The 23,671-nt window shown below is 36.0% G+C and overlaps 1 protein-coding gene across 1 annotated transcript in view; it reads left to right on the top strand.

Annotated features, from left to right (window-relative positions):
* Positions 1–23,671, top strand: part of NCKAP5 (NCK associated protein 5) — a 1,079,978-nt gene that overhangs the window by 738,104 nt on the left and 318,203 nt on the right. Inside the window, 1 exon segment of the mRNA XM_060178101.1 lies at positions 875–1,024. Within this exon segment, the coding sequence (XP_060034084.1) occupies positions 875–1,024 (150 nt within the window).

The raw sequence follows: 23,671 nt of genomic DNA, 5'->3' as shown, positions 1-23,671 counted from the left end.
TTGGTTTCAGTCTGGAATTTTGTAATCATTATCATTTCAGTAGTTTGTGATGGTTATCCTGTAGGTTATTAAATGGCTGTACATTCACTGACTTAGATGATTCTTTATTCAGAAAATAAGCTCTTGACAAATAAAAGTATCAGGACTGGTCTATTTTCCCAAGTTTATAGAACAAGGGAGTTTTATTGTGCATATAAAAATGAAATAACTGGGGGCTGGGCAGTAGCACAGTGGAGTTAAGCACACATGGTATAAAGCACAAGGGCTAGCTAGCATAAGGATCCTGGTTTGAATCCCCAGCATCCCACCTGCAGGGGGGGTCGCTTCATAGGTAGTGAAGCAGGTCTGCAGGTGTCTATCTTTATCTCCCCCTCTCTTTATTCCCCTACTATCTTGATTTCCTTCTGTCCTATCTAACAATGACAGTAACAACAACAAAAGTAATAACAACAACAATGATAAACAACAAGGGCAACAAAAGGGAAAAAAATAGCCTCTAAGAGCAGTAGATTCATGGTGCAGGCACCGAGCTCCAGCAGTAACTCTAGAGGCAAAAATGAATAAGTAAATAAATAAATAAATGAAATAACTGTATAACACCACCTACAGATTTGGTGTCTCAGTCACTTCTCCGACTGGACAGAGGACATCTGTATTCAGAGTTGGTGACCCATGGCTTTGTCTTGCCAGGAACAACTAGAAGTAGCTATTGTATTGAGTAATATAAGTACCACTCAGAGTTGATGTAGCAGAATCTGTACTTTCTCAGAAAGGATGTAAAAGCAATAGGGAGATCCCCATACTTTCTGGCCTTATACTCCTGTTTATTGTTCTCAGTAGAGATTGTTGAAAATAATAATTCCTTTTTCTTCAGGAAAACCTGTCAGAGGAAGAGAGAAAACATAAAGAAGCTTTGGAGAATCTTCACTTGGTGTTAGATGAGGATTCCAGAAGTGAAAGCAGCAGCACAGATGAGGGAAAAGAAAAGACCAAATTTCTCTTAGAAAGACTGAAAGCTCTAGAGGTAAGAATTTAACATGTTTTATATATTTAAGAAAAGTTATAGTGTTCTGCTTCTTTTATGGCTCTAGTTATTTTTTCTTTTTTTAATTTTTTATATTTATTTATTTTCCCTTTTGTTGCCCTTATTTTTTTTTATTGTTGTTGTAGTTATTATTTTTGTTATTGATATCATTGTTGTTGGATAGGACAGAGAGAAATCGAGAGAGATTGGGAAGACAGAGAGGGTAGAGAAAGATAGACACTTGCAAACCTGCTTCACCATCTGTGAAGCGACTTCCAAGCAGGTGGGGAGTCAGGGGCTCAAACCAGGATCCTTACACTGGTCCTTTTGCTTCTTGCCATGTGCTCTTGATCTGCTGTGTTACTGCCTGACTCCCAATAGCTCTAGTTTTTAATGTAATCTTCCTCTCTCAGTTTTCCCGACCTAATAGGATTTAGTATTTTCCACTATGATTCTTTTTCAATTATGAGTTAGCAGTTAAATTTTACAATGCTGGAAGGATTTTGACCTAGTAACTGCACCTTAAAAAGTGAATATAGAATAACACATTTAAATTTAGTTTAGTTTTCAAAGTACATCGGTTCCTAAATTACAAGCTCCTTGGGGGAGGAGTTGTGCTGTATTTCACTTTGCTCTCCAGTATCTAATGTAGTGATTAACAACAACAGTGCTAAATGACTGAGTCAACAAGTAAGCAAAAAATTCAATACTTGGTAAGGATAAGTATAATTTTAAATTGTAAATGATTTCTTAAACATATTATTTTTTATTTTGTATAAATTCAACATGTAGTGTATAAAAGTAGAGATGAATTTAAGATAATTAGTCCTTTTAAGGGGCTTTTGGAACCGTTGCAGCCCTCTAATATAGTCTATTATGGGCATCTGGTATCACTCTAAGTGTTAATCCTAGCAATCCTCAAAGAACAGAAAATTACTCCTTGACTGAGATATCAAATGCTGAAAAATGCAGCAGAAGTGGTTTTTCAATGAATTGGCATACATTCTTCTAATAAATTTTCCATTAATTTATAAAACTGGAGCATAAGTACGCGTTATTCGAGACAATGGCTATCCCATCTCCTCTCAATAAACTAAATTTAAGGGATTTGCACCCAACATCTGGAAATATCACTCAACTGCTGGGTCTGTGAACTGCTGATAAAAGCTAGAAGTGTGAAAAAATAAGTGCTGATAAAGTTGTGTTTCCCATGCTTGAAATCTACAAACCTAATTTACCACATTGTCAACTGAGCATGCTCATTTTTACTCCAATTTCAAGCAACAGTAAAGAAAAATAGTTAAGATTAGAAACTTTGGTGCCAGATCCCCCAAATTCCTAGGATTTATTTTGAATCTCAGTTCTTACATTTTCTAGTTTTGAAACATTGGATGAGTTGGATTCTCTGTCTTCGTTTCCTTAACTGCAAAAATGGTCATAATGATAGTAATTTACCTAACTGAGAAATAATGAGGATTGGAATAATTAAACTTATACAGCAGTATCTGACACATGGTCTCTTCTAGCCATATAGTTCAAGACTCCTGTTTTGCCTTATGTTTTAAATATATCTGAATACTGCAAGAAATCTGACTTTTAAAAATCCAGCTACTTCATAAAGGAGTGAAAGGGGGTTGGTAAAAACAAGTGATGCCAAAATCTTATCTTCTGGCTACTTTCTTTGGTGAAAAGTCTGAGAAATCACCATCTCCCAAAATTTCTTGAACTGTTCTCATTTTCAGGTATTTATTGTGAAAAATAGGAAAGGAAGACTCAGATTGTTGCTTGAAAGTTTTGATAAGTTCATCACCTAGAATTAAAAATAGAAATTGTTATTATAATTTCTTACTTTCTTAGAGCTATGCATTTAAATTGTTAGATTTATTTATGATTACAGTGAAAATAGTTTCTTTTTCATCTAATTGTCATTGAAGTAATTTTATGACTGATATTTTTTTTAAGCAAAGCAGAACTATTTAAAAATCTTTGTCAGAAAATGTTTATTTTTATTTATTGGATGAAAATGGCGAGAGACAAGGACCGTTAAGGACCCCCCGGTTTGAGCCCTCAGCTCCCCATCTGCAGTGATGCAGGTCTGTAGGTGTCTTTCTATCCTCTGCTCTGTCTTCCCCTCCTCTCTTGATATCTCTCTGTCCTATCCAATAACAACAGCAATGATAAAAACAACAATAACAACAAGGGCAACAAAATGGAGAAAATAGCTTCCAGGAGCAGTGTATTTGTATTGTAGGCACCAAGCCCCAGTAATGACCCTGGAGGCAAGAAAACAAACAAACAAAAAACAGTGGAGAGAGATCAAGAGGGAAGGGGGAAGATAGAGAGTAGAGGACAGGAGCAGAGACAAAGAGAAGGAGAGGCATGTGCAGCACTGGTCCATCAATCATGAGGCTTTTCCCTTGCATGTGGGGACCAGAGATTTTAACATGAGTTAACTCAGCCTTTTGATTCCTCTAATGGAAAAAATGTAATGTCTTAACATTCCTGTTGGCTGTAAGTTCTAACTTTACCTCTCAATTTTGCATGTGCACGCGCGCGCGCGCGCGCGCACACGCACACACACACACACACACACACACACACATTTAAAAGTTATAGAACAACATGCTGTGATAGCCTGAATAAAAGCCTTTTATAAAATTTCCTTCTAATTTTTAGATTCTTAAAGATTTATTTTACTTTTTTTTTTACATGTAAGAGAGAATTCACATATGACAGAGAAAAGGAGAGAGATGTCAGAATACCTCTGTGATGCTAGTAATACTAGGGATCTAACTAGAAAATCCAGGTATTCACGTCTGATGAACTGTTGAACTATTCACCTGTTGAACTATTTTCATAACCATTAAACTTTAAGTTTAGGGTAAAACTACAGGCAAATGATCTTTCTAATTTTTTTAAAGATTCTCTGTTGTGATAACTTAATTGCAAGTGATGGAATCTCTACCCAGCCTGACTTACACGAACGAAAAGACAGTCATTAACTAGAAACAGAGGTATAGCTATGGATGATGTCACAGATTAATGTGGGCTTTTAGACCATATGTGGTTGGAGACAGGGTTCTGTCATTCAATTCTGCTTCTTTCTGCTTTGTTTTCATTCTTATGCAGATTTTCTCTACATTTAGCAAAGCTGATAACCAGAATCTTTTTAGCTTTGTATCTTACTGAATGAGCAATGTCAGTGAAAATGTTCCTTGTCCCTACTAGTTATGGAACTACTTAAGGCTCTCAGACCAATAGAAGCATGTGCTCATAGCTCTGCTATTAAGGGTAGAACATCTCAATCAGCAGTCCTCTCCGTGTGAAAAGTTTTTGGAAAGTTCAGGTGGGACTGAGGAAGTAGCTCACTTGCATAGTACACTGCTTTGCTCTTTGCATGACCCAGGTTTGAACTCAGTCCCCACCATATTGAAGGACGCTCTGCTTACTGTGATCTCTTTCTATTTATCTGTCTTTCCAAAAGAAATCTTCATTTGTTTCATTTATTTAAACATCATAATATCACTTTTAATATAACTTACAAATCTATGTTATTCTGTAATGTCTGCCTCTTCCTTTTTCCCCTTGCTTCTCTCTCTCTCTCTTTCTCTTCTCTTCTCTCTCTCTCTCTCTCTCTCCTCCCTTCCCTCTTTCCCTTTTTCTTCCCCATCTCTTCCCCCTTTCTTTGGCATCTCTAGAAATCTCAAGTCTGACTTAATGTTGAAGTTACTAAGATTCATGGAGCATTTCTTATGCCTTTGAGACACACTATTGACACGAAGACAAAAGTATATTAATTTAAATACTAAGCATTATATACATTAAATTTTAATTAAAATGTATATATAAATGCTGCTGAGGCACTGAGATGGGTAAAAATATCTAACAGGTTCTTTTTGGAAAGGCAAGAAGTCATGGAAGCCACTTGAACACAGTTTTTGAGACCTTGTAGAAAATTTCTAAGTAGAGAGAATTGTCTGAATAAAAGCAGTAATACTTGAAACAACATTAAGGAACCATTAGGATATAAACCTGGAGCATTTGGTGAGCTATCACACTGAAAATTATGAGCTGTTTCTTCTTCATGCCAGAGTGAGTGGAGCTACCCTTTACCTGCACATACATAAGCTAACAATGTCTACTGATATTTTAAAATTCAATACATAGAGTGTCCTCAAGTCTGTTTAGATATATTCATAACTAACAGCTCCTTGAAGTTACAGTTTCCTTAAACTAAAACTCCTCATAAAATTTCAGCCCTTCTTCACAGTATGAAAGTTAAAATTACACCAATCACCAAAACGTTTTGGTCCGTGCTTCTTGTTTCTTCACTATTGATGTAAAGAAACTGGACCCACCTGCAATTTAAGTTTTCCAATTACAAGCAACTGAGGATTTCTTTTACTTTGAGTTTTATTAGCGTCTGTATCGGTGTTTTATAGCAAACTCTTTGGCATTCCCACTCCTGGAAGCTTGTTCAATCACCTTTTATCAGTTACAAGCAATTGCTGTGGGGGAAAAAAATTGTCTTAGGTGTGAGCTGGTAGGCTACTGTGTTAGTAGATCTATGATCACATTTCATTACTGGAGTTAGATTTGTGTGGAATGTTTCAAATACCTCACATGTTAGAAAAAGCCAATATGCCACGAGCTAAGCTGTACAAATATGGTACTCTACCCAGCTCAGATCTGTGTGGTTAGTTGTAGGAAAACCACAGATTTTAGAAAACACCAATGCATCATGGACTAATCTCCATAAATATTCTAAGAGCTATCAAACAAGAAAAATGAACCTTAGGGCCAACATTAATTGTGCCCAGAGATAATGAGATAATGAGAACAAAGTACTATTAATTGTGCACTGGTTTAATGTTATATAGCCATGACCCTATTTTTAATTTTTTTTTAATCACAGAGGTTATAAATTTTGTTGTCAGAAACTAACTGCTGTTTAGCTTGATTAATCAAAAACCCTCAGTTTGCTTAGTTTTAGCCAATTAAACATTTTAATCCTTACCCTACAATATGTGATTAAGAATATTATGTCATGAGTATAACTGAAAAACAAACCCCCATTTTTTGGTTGTTTTCTTTATACTGGATGTCTGAATTTATTTAGATGTGATGCTTTTAAGTAACTTACCTAAGTGTCATGAATAAAAATTATAAGCTCTGATTGTAAAAACAGTTGATTGATAAGTAGTGCCAGTTATAAACTACAGCATTCTATAAACTGTAACAATTTCACCAGAAGAAGATGTTACAAATCCTTTGGAAAATCTAATGGCTTGTATGGGGTTCAGTAAAAGGTTCTTATTATAGAGATAGTGCCTCTTCATACCATATCAGTAATACAGTCTCCCTAAAAGTATGAAATGTGACCTAATTCATAAGTATTCAAATTGGCCCCAATTCCAAGGTCTTACTACTTAGGAAATTGGAAATACACTGCTTTGCTTTATGACCAAAGTAATGTGAACAAAATTCCAAAGGGGAATCAGAGATTTTAAGATTTGGGTGTGGAAAGAGATTATAAATAAATACAAGCTGTCATGTGTGTAAGAATCTCCTCTTTGGTTAATTATTTCTATTTATGATCTATCTCAAATATGACTTTATTTTTACTTGGAAGTTTAACTCTCTAGTTGCAAATACTATCCCCAAACTTGGACATGCTCAAAAGCATTCCTAAGTTCTCACTGAAATTCTTTAGTTCCACTACGTAGAGAATGGACTCCCTCTCTTTCAAAGTTCATTGTTAACAAGCATTGGACGAAGTTTGTGAAGTGGGTCTCCTCTAGAAACCAAGTTACCACTGTGCTTTTAAAATTGATACAGCTTCTATAAAGTGTCCAGTGTTTACTTTTGAAGCAGACAGTATCTCAACATAACAAAGAGGAAAGAAAGACACTTTTAAAATTACAACATGGGGCATCAATAGTTAAGAGAATTTTTTTTTTCTCTCAGGGTAGAGAATTATTCTTCACTTTTGTCTCATTTGTACTCACATCTACAAGAGCTTACTTAGAGATATGAAAAAGTATGTTTCCCTGTGACATCATGATTGTTTTTGCTTTTTATGTGCCTAGGGCAAAGTCAGATTTTTTTTTGGTAATCTCATAAAATATCAAAAAGATCATGAATTCATTTAGAGGAAACTGTCTCCCACACAGTACAGTAACTGAGGGGAAGCAACTCTGCAGGTAATTTCAGCTTAAATCAGAAGCGACAACACGCAAAAAAAAAAATACTATGATGAACAGATGTTTGTGTCCATATGCTAAGATGACTTCTTCAGAAATCCATATAACCAAAACAACCTGCATTCTAGTTTAATGAAAAAGAGACAAATCAGGAAACAGACATGTTTCCTCCCCTCTCTAAAAACTGTGTCTGTCTATTTCCTGAAATGAACGTAAATTACTATCAGTAATTTCCAGTCGTGGGTGAGTAAAAACAGATCTGAGGATCTAATTTGAGGACCTAAAGGTTCATGAACCTAAATAATGCTTGCTGTAAGGTTACTTTTATAGACTTGACAATTCCATACTGAATATAACTAGTGATACAGCCACCAGGTGACATTGCAACCTCTGATGGCATCCAAATGTAAATTTGGTAAATTCAGTAGTAATATATGGGGGGGGGGGGCAGAGCATTTTGTTTGGTAATCATTTGTAGACCCTCTAAGTTAGCTTAGTTTACACTTTCTAAGAAGTGATATTTCAACCATACTGTTTATTTATTTATTTTATTGCTACCAGTTTCATTGCTGGGGCTCAAGGCTTGCACAATTCCAACACTCCAGATTATTTTTCCTTTTAAAGACAGAAGGCAAGAAGCAGTAAAGGAGAGAGAGAGGAGGAGAGACACTACAGCACCACTCCACTACATATGAAGCATACCCTATGCAGTGGCTCCCATGTGGCAGCCACCCCCTGCAGATGGGGACATGAACCTGTAATGTGTGTGCTCCACTAACTAGCTACACCAATGCCTGGCCACCATAGCTCTCAATTTTTATAAGTAAATCTTGCAGTGGTTTGACTTCATATATTAACTTCTGAAGACAGTAAGATATAAGTATAGTGGAACCACCAGTTTACAATTTTTAATGTTTACATTTACTGATTACCTTTTCAAGAAAAGTTAGAATTGTTTTAGGGGAGGTGGGAGACAGTAAAAGTTCTATCAGCACCATCAGAATGATAGATGGTATTTTGCAGCAACTGTCCCCTGTAGGGTCTTTTTAAATTTCAGAGACCAGCAAAAATATAGTCATTTCTCTTTGCCAGGAAGTTAAATATGTGTACTCACCCTGAAGTCTGCTCTGGGTACAGTATCAGTTAAGTGTTTTCCTTTAAATGCATTAGGAGGTCACACACTTTGGCTCTGCAAGAAGACAGTCTATTTCTTTAAAAAAAAAAAAATCTCTTGCTGAGAATCTCCCCCAGCTCAGTTTGCTCAGTACATGTAGAAACTGATTATCAAGCACCTGAGAGGCAGTCACATAACAAGCCTCTGTTTTCTTCCCATTCAATTCTGAGATCTTCAGTAATGCTCTCATTTACACTCATTTTCTCTACTTTTAGCTTCCTTCCACACCCCAAGACTCTTGTTTTAAAATGCAAATACAATTCTACGGATATTTATCAAATAAACATATTTACCAGACAAAGCCCTTGCCTTTACCAACTAATCAGTGAAGTAAAGAATTCTTATCCTACTTATCTTTTCTGGTTTCTGTATTTAGAAAAAATTTCATGCTAAAGTAGCAGAGTAGAAATGAACTCTGATTGAACTCAAGATTTGGGCTGAGTACCTGGCTTAGGAGAGAGACTGATTTTGAATTCAAGGTGTCACTCTAATCAGCCATCTATATTTCTTTGGAAATGTTAATGTAGATAGATAAAGTGCTCCATGTTCAAATTATGGGTAATAATACACATATACAAGATTGAAAGGGGATGAAATGAAGTAGCAAAATGTCCTTAGTGGGTCCACGAGATAGCTCACTTGGAGAGTAGGCAATTAATTCCCTTTTACTGGCAGGCTATATCATTCAGGGGCAGTCTTCAAAGCCCTCCTCCGAGACAGTCCCTTTGAGCTAAATAGCCACAGCTGCTTCTGATGTTTCTCTGTGTAACATGGATCACATCCTTCATCATCCTGATATTTCTCCTTGATTTACCTAATTTCTCCATGTGCCTTGGAAGTGGAATACAGCCAAACATAACTCACAGTATGTCTGAACAATGAAATACAGAACAAAATCCAATCTCCTTTGTCCTCCACATATGCTGCACAACTCTTTTTTTCCCCTTCTCCCAAATCACTGCATTGAGAAAATACTGATTTGCAGAGCTTTCGTTAAATGTTAATTTGAAAAACTGTTACCATCTTGGAGCCACCCTTTTATGTGCCCCCATTATTTCACCTACCATGGAATTACCAGCTTCTACCTACAAGAGGATTGGGTCCCCAAGCCTCTATCAAGGTCTTTCCATTACCCACATTCAAACTCTTGGATCTGCTGAACTAGACCAAAGCTGCTATTATCTCACCCCATGTTTCCCCTTCTTTTGTTTCTTAGTCCCATCTATCCTGCAATTGCCTTCCTCCTGGCTTATTTCACTTAGCAGGAGTCCTTTCAGTTCCAATGATAATGTAGCAAAAATGAATATTTCATCTTTTCTTACAGCTGAGAATATTCCACTGTGTATATATAGCTTAATTATTCATTCATAGTTACACACTTATTTTGCTTACAAATCTTGACAATTGCATACAGTGCTGTAATGTGTGTGTGTGTGTGTGTGTGTGTGTGTGTGTGTGCATTCCTGTGTGTCTTTGTATATATACCTTGGAGAGGAATTTCCTGGTTGTATGGTTGGTCTACTTTTTTTTCTTTACATACAATTGTATTGAAAATGTACATCATTTGTACTCACCTCTTAACAGCAATTATAAATACAGTGCGGAGAAAAGAAGTACTTAAAATGAGCAATTATTTTCAGCACCTGTGTCATCCTATTGTGTTATACTTCACAAATCCTGATAAGGCTTGTTGGTATAAATTCTATTTAAGTCCAAAAGTTGTTTTGATGACAAAGTCCTATTATATATCCACAGTCTAGACAATGTACAACATTTGGGGGGGCGGGGCTATGAAATACTGTTATAAGGTAGCCCGAACCATTCAGTCCTCATTTCATATCACAGTGCATGGACCATCTGTTCTCTCACCTACCTCTAGGTAAAATTGTACCTGATCTATCAGAGAGATGAATCTCTTCATTTCTGTTTGTTTATTGGTTACTTAATAGTGATTTACAAAATTATAAAATAACAGGGATATAGTTCTGCACTGTTCCCACCACCAGAGTTCTTATCTCCATTCCCTCCATGGGAAGCTACAGTAGTTCTCCCAAGGTTGCAGATATGGGTTAACTATTATTTCTATAACTGTTTGCCTGTATATATATATATGCTTTTTCCCCTATGGTCATGCCTTCTCTTCCTGAGTTATATGGTAGGTCTACTTTTAATATTTTGAGGAATCACCGTATCCTCACCAATACTTGTTTTTTCTTTCATTTTTGGTACAGACATTCTCACAAATATCAGGATCATTGTCTTGATTTGCATTTTTCTATTTATTATTATTATTATTAATTTTTTAGTTACCACCAGGGTTATCACTAGGGCTAGGTGCCAACATGACTGAACCACAACTCCCAGCAGCCATTTTTTCTGATATTTATTTGTTAATTTACTTATTTATTTTGCTACCAGGGCTATATTGTGGGAGCTCAGTGCCAGCACTATGAATCCACCACCGCTGGAGGACATTTTTTCCTTTTTTTTCTTTTTATTTTATTTGACAGAAAGAGAAAAATCAAGAAGGAGAGATAGATAGGGAGAATGAAAAAAAAAACTGTAGACCTGCCTCACTACTCGTAAAACAGCCCCCCCACAGGTGGGAGTGGGGGTTTGAACCTAGATACTTGTGCATGGTGGTACATGTTCTGCCTTCCCACCTTGATTTACATCTTTCTAAGGATTAGTGACATTGACCATATTCTTGCCTCATTCTAAGACTCCCTACCCTGTCTGCACTGACCGTATCCACTTCACTGAGTACTGAGGCTGTTTTATTTTGTTTTCCACCTTATTGCATTGGGTTTAAATTAGGCTCTGGGGAAGTGTATTAACTTTTGCTGAATATTACCTGGTTTAACATGCTCTATTGTGATTGATTGCTCTATACTCACTGATACTTTCTGGATCCTGAGTCTTTTGCTCTACATGTGTCCTTCAACCTGCTATTTGAAATATGCATATATGTTAAAAAGATGACTCTTTCCATTGAGAAAATGAAAACTTCGTGACCAGGAACATTATTTTTACAATAAAGTTAACTTTTCTAACAAGAGTTACCTATTCTCAGTCCATTTCCCTCAGTTGTATAAGGAGGGTTTTGGGTAGATGGTTTATAAGATCTTCCTGTCTTTCTGTCTCTTTCTTTCTTTCTCTCTTTCTTTCTCTCTTTCTTTCTTTCTTTCTTTCTTTGTTTTTTAATTTTTATTTATAAAATGGAAATATTGACAAGACCATAGGATAAGAGGGGTACAATTCCATACAACTTTCACCACCAGAACTCCATATCCAATCCTCTCCCTTTCTCCCACCTCCTCTCTCCCCTCTCCTCTCCTCTCCCCTCTCCCTTCCCCTCCCCTCCCCTCCCCTCCCCTCTCCTCTCCTCTCCTCTCCTCTCCTCTCCTCTCCTCTCCTCTCTTCTCTCTCTCTCTCTCTCTCTCTGTCTCTCATTGGCTAGAGAGAGAGAGATTGAGGGTGGAGTGGGGAGTAGAAGGTGGAGAGGGAGAGACACCTGCAAGCCTGATTCAACACTCCTGAAGCTTTCCCCTGCAGGTGGGAACAAGGAGCTTGAACCTCAGTCTTTGCTCACTGTGATGTGAGTGGGCGCTAAATCAGGTGTGCCACTGCCTGGCTATTGTTTGTAAGATTTCTTCCAGCTCTAAGCACCCATGTTATCCTACTTTCTTAATATTCAGAAATAAATATCCTTTTTTTAAAAATTTTTAACACTTTTATTAGTGATTTAATAATAGTTTTAAAGTCTTTAAGATTACAGGATTATGGGAATAGTTCCACATTACACCCAGGGTCAAAGTTATATGCCTGCCTCTCACTCCCCAGAGATAACCAGCATAGTTCTCAAAAGGTTTTAGAGGCAGTTGAGATTTATGAGTCTTAAAATACATACTTGCCTCATATATAGTTTCATACGGTGAAGAAGGTTAAAATGAACCGAATTCATATTAATATCCATTGAGAAAAGATACTTTATATGTAACTTTTAATTAAAAGTCAGTCATAATATCATCCTCGTTGTTTAAAATATAAGTTAGTGTGCCTTAAGTGGGAAGACAGTGGGAGATGTGATTAGACAACATTTGCACAAGTCCATAGAGTAGGATGTTGTGCTTATTGTGCTTACTATAAAACTCTGTTCAAACTTTTTCATACTTTTTATTTTTCCATTTTATTTATATATAATTTACACATGACAATGAATAAATTTGAGATGAGTATCAAAAATATTTCTCTTACACATATAATGAAAAAAATAGAATAAGTTTAATGTCCATCATTTCATAGACACAAAAATAGAAGTACTTATTTTCCTTTGATAAGATACAAAGTTTATGATCTTAAAAATATTTTAAATAGGGGGTTGGGCGGTGGCGCAGTGGGTTAAGCACATGTGGTGCAGAGTGCAAGGACCGGCATAAGGATCCCTGTTCAAGCCCCCGGCTCCCCACCTGCAGGGGAGTCGCTTCACAGGCGGTGAAGCAGGTCTGCAGGTGTCTGTCTTTCTCTCCCCCTCTCTGTCATCCCCTCCTCTCTCCATTTCTCTTTGTCCTGTCCAACAACGAACAGCATCAACAATGGCAATGATAATAACCACAACGAAACTACAACAAGGGCAACAAAAGGGGGAAAAATATTTTAAATATTCTAGACAGTAGTATTAATGGTAATAATTATATTGTAATTAGATAAGCAACATTTGCCTCAGAACTAGAATTTTGTATCTTTTGATAGTGTTCATTTAACTGTTTCCCTCTTATTCCTTCTCCTAGTAACCATAGATTTCTTTTTAATGAGTTTTTTTTATTCCACATACAAATTTGATCATATAGCGTGACTTTCTTTGTCTCATTTATTTTACTTATCATATTGTCCTCAAAGTTCATTCATCTGTCACAAATGGAGGAATTTTATAGATTAATAGTATAACACTATCTTTATATATATATATATATATATATATATATCACTCTCTTTTATAGATTAATAGTATAACACTATCATGTTTTAAAGTATAAACACCTCTTTCTTGAATAAAATTTATTAGAATTATCAAGTTATTGCAATGTAATAACACATCATATCTAAAAATCATCATATTTAAAAAATTAGATTGTCATTTTAGTAGCTTGATGAAAATTAACCAGTTGACTCATTGATTTGGTAGAGATAAAATGCACCTACTTATTTGGGTGGACTTGATAACCTCTGCTCATAAAAGCAGCAGGGTACATCTAAGCTTGACTTTTGCTTAATGTAGTAGAATGTTTGACTGGTCATTCCATTTATTGTAAATAAAGCTTGACTGGTTTCCATCATGAACTACTTTAATTAATCTTTTGCCCAAATTACTCCAAACTCTTTTCTTTCCCATTCACCATAAACCACATTATTATTTTTACACTCAGAATTTTCAGATATGAATTTTGTCTGAGAAAATGAAACTGGTTCTTTTGTTAAATTTTGTGTGTCTATTTACTGCATCTAGAAGGAGAAACTGAGAGGGAAAGAGAGAAAGATTAAGAGCAAGCTGCGACACTGTTTTACCACCCACAAAGCTTCCCCCCCCCCCCCCCCCCCGCAGTCGAGGGCTGATGGCTTGAACCCATGACCTCATGCATTGTAACATGTGCACCACATCCAGCCTTTAAACAGTGACTCTTAAACTGCGTTGTCTAAACCAACACCAGCATAATCCGGAAACTTGCTGGAGCTTCAAAGTCTCAAGCCCAACCTCAGAACCTCTGAATCAGAAACTGGTGAATGTGGCCATCAGTTTTTCTTAACAAATCATCCAAGTGATTCTTATTACAAATCAAGTTTAAGAATCCTTGACCTGGGGGCTGGGCGGTGGCACAATAGGTTAAGCGCACATAGAGGGAACATCCAGTTTGAGCCCCCAGCTCCCCACCTACAGGTGTGAGCAGGTCTGCAGGTGTCTGTCTTTCTCTCTCCCCCGTCTTCCCCTCCTTCTCAATTTCTCTCTGTCCTATCCAACAATGACAGCAATAGCAGCAACAATAATAACAACAACGATAAACAACACAGGCAACCAAAGGGAAAGAATAGCCTCCAGGAGCAGTGGATGAATAAATAGTACAGGCACCCAGTCCCAGTGATAACCCTGGAGGCCAAAAAAAAAAAAAGAAACTTTGATCTAATTATCAAATTAATAAATATATTTTGGGGAGTCGGGCTGTAGCGCAGCGGGTTAAGCGCAGGTGGCCGTAAAGCACAAGGACCGGCATAAGGATCCCGGTTCGAACCCCGGCTCCCCACCTGCAGGGGCGTCGCTTCACAGGTGGTGAAGCAGGTCTGCAGGTGTCTATCTTTCTCTCCTCCTCTCTGTCTTCCCCTCCTCTCTCCATTTCTCTCTGTCCTATCCAACAACGACAACAATAATAACTACAACAATAAAACAACAAGGGCAACAAAAGGGAATAAATAAATAAAATAAATATTAAAAAATAAATAAATATATCTTTGATCTGGAAACATAGCTTACTTAGAGTTACACCTTGGTTCAAGCCTTAGACCAAAGGAACCATGTAGCATTCTTTGCTGCCATCTCTCCCTCTCTGTCTCTCTTTCTGTCTGAAAAAAAGTCATCTCAGTGTGATGAAACTCTGGCAGTGGTAAAAGTGTGTGTGCACGCACATGTGTCTGTGTGTGTGTCTGTGTGTGTTCCGCAGTATTTGCCATCTATCAGTGGTATTACAAAATATGTATACGCAGTGTTTTTTTTAACTGAAAGTAGTATTTTCTAATCACCTTCATCTAATCAATTTCCCTTTAATTTTCCCAATTTCCCACTTATAGTAATCACAGATCTGATATATCTTAATGTTTTTAATTCAAATACAAATGAGATGACATAGTACATATCCTTCTCATGACTTATTCTAGCTTGATTTTAGTTTTCATAATGTTTATTGAATAGTCTAAATATAGATCGAATAAGAGGGGCTAATCATCTATTTTCATCAATATTTATTCAGATATTAATGTATATTTAATATTTATTTATTAAATAGTATTGAAATTGAGGGGGTGCGGGGGATTATGGAGAGCATTCGTGACAGAGAAACACCTGCAGCACTGCTTCACCACTAGTGAAGCTTTCCTTTCTACAGCTGGGGATTGGTGCCTGAATGCAGGCCCATGTATGCTGTAATGCATATGCTCAACCAGGCAAGCCACCACCTGGCCCAAGATAGTAATATTTTAATATCAGACTTTTGAACATTTTAAAAAATTTTCAAATAGTCAAATGATATGGACATATCTAAAGTAAGGGTAACGTGTTGCTTTGACAAAATTAGTAGTGAATTATAACACTAAGTAATAGAGAACTACTACACTCATTTGAAATAAATCAATATTTGTGACTGTTTCATTCAGCATTTGTTTCTTTACTCAGCATCTTATAAGATGATCACATATATTTGCCTAAAGGAGGAAGATAGCAATACATCATGACAGTGGTGGATGATCATAATTTTGACAGCTTGATATAGAACTACTTTTTTTTTAATCAATTACTTCTTAAGCAGAAAGTATGTGTGCGCACTTAGCTGGGTAATTACAGAAATATGTTTCAAGGGTATTTTGATTGCAAATAACAGCAACAGAATATTTCATATTAGCTTAAGGAGATAACAGGATTTATAGACCCATGTAAATAAAAAAATCAGGTGATAAATACTAAGTGTCAAGCACTGGTAGCTTGGTGTTTTATATTTCACCAGTTATAACCTTGGTGTACTCTCAGCTATATTCCTCTCTCATTCTGAGACTGATCTCCCTACTGCTAGTGAAAAGATTTGCCTGTTGCAGTAGGTTTCTGTGCTTAGTAACATCAGTGTATAGAATGCCATTCCAGCTAGCATCTCTGAATTCTGATTAGATGAGTTTGAAGATATTGAAGTATGCTATTTTACCAATATGGGCCATCTCATAGTTATGGATCTAGATATGTTCAGTTCTACCAAAAATTATATTGGACTTGACTAAGTAAATTGTCGTCCACCGGAGGATAATTATGACATGTTAGAGAGGGGTAGAATGGTTGTTAGCTAAGTAGAATCAGCAGTAATGTGATACTGAAAGATAACAGAAAAGTTGTCTTTTTCCTTGTAGTATAATCTTTATTAAACATATTTGTTTCTATTCCAGGAACTATCATATTTAGGATACGAAGAGGAGTGCTAGATTGGGTTGTTGTTGTTTTTCCTATTCTTTCTTTTTCTTTGTTTATTGCTACCAGGTTTATCACTGGGGCTCAGTGCAGGTACAGTGAATCCACTGATCAGAGTTGCCATTTTATTCCTTTTTTCCCCTTCCATTAATTTATTAGAACAAAAAGAAATTGTGAGGGGAGGTAGAGATAAGAAGAAGAGAGAAAAAAAGACACCTGCAGACTTGCTTCACAGATCATGAAGCTTCCTTTCTGTAGGCATGGAGTGGGGGTTTGAGCCTAGGTACTTAGACATAGGAATGTGTGCTCTCAAATGGGTGTAGCACTGTGCAGGCCCCCTAGACTGGATGTTAATAATATTATCTCAGAGGGTGACTGTTGCTGTACCTGGCCAGCTTTACAGTTAAGAGAACGTGAATTTCAGTTTTGTTTTTTTCTTTTGTCCTATGGAGCATTTGACAAAATTAGGTTAAAAAGGAGAAAATATTTAAGGTTTTAATTCATGCATGAATGTAATTAAATTGTTTGTTTTCTGTATCACTTAAATTCTTCTAAAGTAATATTTACATTTATTATTAATGTATTGATCCATCTAAACATAATTTATGAGTAGATTATGATTTATAATATAATTATAAAATGAATGGAAAAGAAGACAATGATTACTCATAATGTTAATAATGCTCTTATCTATAATACAATATTAACTTTTTAAATTTTCTTACCGTGTTTTTCATGCATGCTTTTCTTAATTATAATTATGAGGCAGCCCACATTTTTGTAGAATGAAGATATCAGGTTTAATTACTTTGTAAAATTTATCACATCAGGAGGGGTTGGGAGAGTGTTGAGGAACTCAATTTACAGTAATGGAAGACCACAACAGGTGATGGTAGTGATGTACAGGCACTTCTCATGGAGAGATCAAAACTGTACTGGTGATAACTACTCTTGCATTTTAAAAAAAATCTATCAAAAATGTATTGTGTCACCGTAAGACTCTATTACATTGAGACCTTTCTATAGCTATAATATAAAAAAAGACTTTTGCTAGTAATGTGTTTAAATTTGCTATATTCCACTAGTGAAAGTTTTTTTAAAAAATTGTCAATTGATAATGGTTTTCAAAATTATAAGATATCAGGGGTATGATTCCACACCACATCCGCTATTACTCCTTTAACCTTTATAGTTTCCACAAAGTTGTAGACATAGATTGATTATCCTTGTGTTTAATTTTTGTAACTTCCTGTATTTAAGTTATCTATTTTATACAAATGATCTAGAACATCTGGTAGTTGTCTTTCACTTCCTTACTTCATTAATCATAATCTCCATGAATTCTATTTGTCTTGTCATAAAGGCTACAGAGTAATATTCCATTGAAAATATACTCTAGAGCTTCTTTAACTAGTCATCTGTCAGTGGGAATTTAAGCTGCCTTCACTCTTTGGTTATTGTGAATGAAACCGCTTTGAACATAAGGGTATAACTGTGCCTTTGAATTAGTATTTTCATGTGCTTTGAATGTATGTCTAGAAATGGTATTACTAAATCATAAGGTATTTCCATCTCTAACTGTTTAAAAACTCTCCATATTGTTTTCCATGGAAGCTATACCAATTTACATTTGTACCAACAATGTCCCAGAGTTACATCTTCTTTATATTCTCTCCAACACTCCAGTATCTTGGGGAGGGAGGAAGGGGAGATGTAAAGATTTGAAAAGGCATCAGGGGCCTAATATACAATTGAGTTAGAGTATGTACATAGGTGGTGAGATTAGTGTGCAGACACTATCATGCAAGGATGCCTTGTAAATCATTATTTCCCAAATACAACACAATAAAAATAACAATAAGCCCTGTCACGTACCATAGTGATATCTATCTCCCTGACCTTGTCGCTGTCATTTCAATGGCTGTATACTATCCTGTCAATGACAGGCCTTCATATTTACTCTGTCAGTGAACATTTAGTTCATGGTGAAATGGTTGTTGCTTCAATTATTCATAGTATGTGTTCCTAGAAGATGAGGATTAGGTAGCATTTACAGATCATAAATTCATGACTTAGGTTACAGGTGAAATATTTGAAATGCAAATAACAAAAGGAAACCATTAGTACAACTTTGGAAATATGTGAATGAATTACATCTATGGCTGAGTGTTTTTTATTGAGTCCCAGGTTTTAGCAGAAGCCATGGAGTGTGTTCTTACAAGGATCTGTATAGGGATGCTGCGATATCTCAGAGGTGGAACATAATAAGGAATTCTGATCTTTTGTCTCTGACTCTTGAACTTCATAGACTTTCATGTGTCATATAATACTTTGAAAGCATCATGGAAGCCCCAAATTATCCTATCTAAAAATATACTTGTGTATGCATACACACAACATTTCTATATTATTTTATGGGATCCCAGAACTCATAGAGCTTTTCCATAAATAGCACCTCTGTCTGGTGAGAATCCTTCAGTATCTCTGTGTGATTTTACTCAACACAGTTACCCTGACTCCTGAAATGTGCTTTCTTGAGTGATTCTCCATGGCTGAGAAGTCAGAAGAGAGAAGTTTGGAGGTAAACAGGACTTTCCAGGCACACATTAATTACATCAATGTTACATTCACTAAACTTTCGAATTGCAGGAGATGTCTTTCAAAATCTTTACTAAAGGAGTGCAGTGTGGAGTTAGTTCAGTAAGAGAACATAGAACTTCCATATATGGTACCCAAGTTTCCACCCTCAGCATTGGAAGTGCCAGAACTAATTGGTGTTTCTCTCTCTCTCTCTCTCTCTCCTCTCTCTCTTTCCCTCCCTCCCTCCCTCCCTCCACCTCTCTCTCTCTCCCCCCCCTCTCTCCCTCTCTGTCTCCCTCTTTCTCCCCCTTACCCTCCCCCTCCCCCTCTCCCTGTCCCTCTCCCTCTCATAAAAATAAATAAAATTTTAAAGAATTATATTGGCAGGAAATGTGTGGAATTTTACCCCTCTTATCCTATGGTCTTGTTAGTGTCTCCATTTTATAAATAAAAAATTGTTTAAAAGAATTATTTTTTTAAAAATTGGTTTCCAATTTACTTATTGAAAAGAGAAGGGAACATTTCAGGAGACAGAAAAGCTTGATCCAGTCTATGTTAAAATATAAGAAGAAGCTTAGGGACTTAGCAACATATAATCATCAGTGAGTCTGCTCTTAATGTTTGCAAATCAGGCAAAGCATCAGAGTTAATTTGATTGGTTTATGCTCTCAACTGACATTATTTCTCTCTCCCTAGAAAATATTTACTTTGGAGATTCCTAGTAGATGCCAGCCACAAATCTTTGGTGGCAGCCAAATAATTTACATTTCATTTTAGCTCATTTTGGCTCTATTAAATAATTCAGAATGCCAGAGGTTTTTTGCATATATTCTTAACATTCTGGCATGTTGTTGTCGGGAAGTGATATTCCATTCCTCTCCCCAGATTTCACTGCCTTGACTCTATAGCATTTATCAATCAAAATTTGTTGTCTCCAGATGTCATCAAGTTTGTGCATGCAGAATTCCTAATTTATGACATGCTTATTTTAGAATAAGAAAATTTCATTTCCCAGTCAGAAGATAATAATATATTCAGTACTCTTTTTTAATGAAAAGTAAACATTTTAATGAGTGAAAGGAATCACAAAATATTTTCATCTTATTAAATAAGACAGCAAAGATTTCATATTCTGACTGCACTAGCAGATGTACTCAGTGATTCATGCAGATTTCTTCAGGTCCCTTGCCACTTACATGTTTACTGCTAACAGCTAGTACCTGTATCTCCTAATGAGTGGACCACTACCAAACTTTATACTACATTCAAGAACAAACTACTGATACATCTCAGTGGAAACCCATAACCATTGGAGACAAGGGTGAAGGGTAATAAAGTCTCAAGCTCTTTGGCTTTGAGGGATTGATCTCATGTTACCCCTCCCCTTGGGGTTCTAGCTAATATTACACTTTGTTTCTGTTTCCTTACTTAACCTGCTTACTTCTTTTAAAAGTACCTCCTAGTAAATTGCTTTCACACAAATCCTTGCTTCATTATCTACTTATGGGAAACTGAACACAGACAATACCCTTTTAATATTATAATGTTACTATATCTGCATTTGAGAATTCATTAATATAAGCGTCTTGGTACACATATTTTAATTTCATGTGCATATATTCTTAATTTTCAAAACTGGGGTAAAATCAGAACAATTTTTATTTTAATTTACTTTTCCAAGTCTCAAATTTTTTTTCTTGAAATTCTTTTACATAGTGATACCTCAATGGTAGAGACCGAAGGGTTCTATTAGGAAGAGGGAGAGATAGTATTGAAATGAACATGCAACTCACCATCTTGCTGCAGATACATAGGGTCAGGGACGTTTATTATGAGGATAAGTTTGGCATGGAAATATTATCAAGTAGCAAGTCATCCACATGGAAATGCTAATAATTCAGTGCATAGTATTTCACTCATTCAGGAAATGTACCACAATTTATATTACTTTGTTATTTTGGATTCATATTGTGTTTTTTAGTTGTCTTTTAAAGAGGGTCATACTTTATCCTGCACACACTGCCTGTCTTTACACCCACTTGATATTGCTTCTTTGATTTATTAACTATGGAAAAGATTTCCCAATATTTCATCCCTACCATTCACTTTTTAAATTCATATGCCTAATCCTTCCTTGTGAATCAGCTCTGGTAGAATAATAGAATAATCATAATGCACTTGGCTGCAAGTAATAGCAACCCAAGTTGTCACAGGTACTAAGGAATCCTAAAACATGTTGACTTCTGTTACAATTTAGGGAAAGCTTTCACTAAGTCTTTAGGTTTTTAATGCCTTTATTGTTTGCACATGTTTGCTTCACTCATTAAGCTAGATAATGGTTGGGAGTTGGGCACTAGTGCAGTGGGTTAAGCACAGGTGGCACAAAGCGCAAGGACCCACGGAAGGATCCCTGTTCCAGCCCCCAGACCCCACCTGCAGGAGAGTTGCTTCACAGGTGGTGAAGCAGGTCTGCAGGTGTCTATCTTTCTCTCCCCCCTCTGTCTTCCCCTCCTCTCTCCATTTCTCTCTGTCTTATCCAACAACAACGACATCAACAATAACTACAATAGAACAAGGACAACAAAAAGGGACTAAATAAATAAATAAATAAATAAATAAATAAAAGGTAGATAATGGTTATAAAAGCTCAATACTTCTTACCCACTTAGTGCATTACCCAAAATCTTTTTCACAATAGTGAGGAATGGCATTTACAAATTACAAGAAGGCTCCCTCTACATACTTTTCCCTGTACCTAAAGTCTTAAGTACTCTTTCCTAAACCAATCCCCTATAACTAGAGAAAAAACATACTCCTTGTTTTATCCTTTAGTTATATTGACAAATCATAAATTACCAAAGACAAATTAGGATAGATAATCCTCAAAAAATGGATCAGTATTTACTAATCCTGAGGCTTCCCTATATTCACATAGGAGAGATTAAACGGATTTTACATAAATGATCACAGAGTTCTCTATATGAGAATAGGTGCTAGAAGGACTTAGAGATGTGATATTACATTGCATATCATGTGTGAATTCCTATTACATGTGACCCAAGTCAAGCCCCCTGTACACCATATGAGAATACCATTGGCACTATGGAAAGCTTAGGTGCTGTGATACTCATACATCCTCTTTTCCCTTCACTTACTTTCTCATTCTGTTTGGAAACTTTGAAGCAGAGCAGTGAAGCTCCAGTGAGGCCAAAAAAGAAGATGAGTAATCACCTTTTTCTGACATCAGTTTGGTCTATAACATATACCCAGTGACTTTAAGTCAAATAAATATACTTAAAACTATTTTAATTGTGATCTTTGAAGTTTTGTCACTTAACATATTAAGGGCTTCCTTTTCATATCATGATTAATACAATATTAAATGATCTATGGCTTCATATAGTTCCTGCATGCCTTCACCAGAGGAAAATATTAATTTGCCACACATGTTTTAATTTTCTGTTTTAGTGTAGCTATTGGTTCCAAGAGCAAATTCATGACTTGGTCAAACACACTAGCAAGTTATACTTTAAGTTATAATTACTTTTTCGAATTCCATAGTTAATACTAGAGCAAATCTCAGTGTACTGTACTTGAAATAACCATCTCAAAGGTTCTGTAGAGAAGAAGTCAAGCTCCAATAGGCAAAAATCTCCCTTTCATGCTAATCTGCTAAATGAATACAGTCTTCTGCTGCTTTCAACAATTTTTTCCTGCACTTTGAGGATTGTGCATGAATATCTGCAATTAAATTAGAGCATCTGTTGTAGTTTTTTTTTTTAATCCTCTGAATTGTTTTCTGAAAATAAATTTAAGATTCAGAACTCCCTGGTTTCTAGGTACAATCATCATAGTGAGGTTGGACTCCACCTGTATATATAAATCCTAAATACCATTTCTCTGCCTTTAAATTATGGTGACAAAAAAGCAACTCATACATTTTGATCAGATTACAGTTATTTCTTTGGGGTTGGAGAATTTTAATTGTGATTACAGTCATAATATAGGCTTTTTTTGGCATTTCCTTTTGTATGTTTCAAAAGCACAAATATGACCTTACTCAGATACAATTATAGATGGTCATCATTAATCCCAGAAATACACAATGATTGACAATTTACTTGGATTTCTATCTTAAATACACATCTCTAATGTAAACTCAAGATACTTCTAATTCAGTCCCTTGTTTATTGAGCATTACTCATATGTCAAGCTCTGTGGTAGATGCCATAAGCAGAGCAACATAAGAAAGTCCTAACCCTGTAACAACAATATTTTAATTGCTTGTACACTTGTATCATTTCCCATGTCTAAGTTGACACTGGCCTCTTAAATTTTTTGTCTTTGATTTTTAACCAGAGCACAGTTCAGCTTTGGTTTATAGTTTTAGTGCTGATGGCTGGGATTTAACCTGAAATTTCTTTTGCATAACCACTGTTATCTCCCCAGCACTCTGTTTTTCTTTCTTTCTTTCT

Source organism: Erinaceus europaeus, chromosome 18 (genome assembly GCF_950295315.1).
Source record: "Erinaceus europaeus chromosome 18, mEriEur2.1, whole genome shotgun sequence".
Lineage (NCBI taxonomy): Eukaryota > Metazoa > Chordata > Mammalia > Eulipotyphla > Erinaceidae > Erinaceus > Erinaceus europaeus.
Note: the sequence above shows the minus strand (reverse complement) of the source record. Positions and strands in the feature narration are given on the sequence as shown.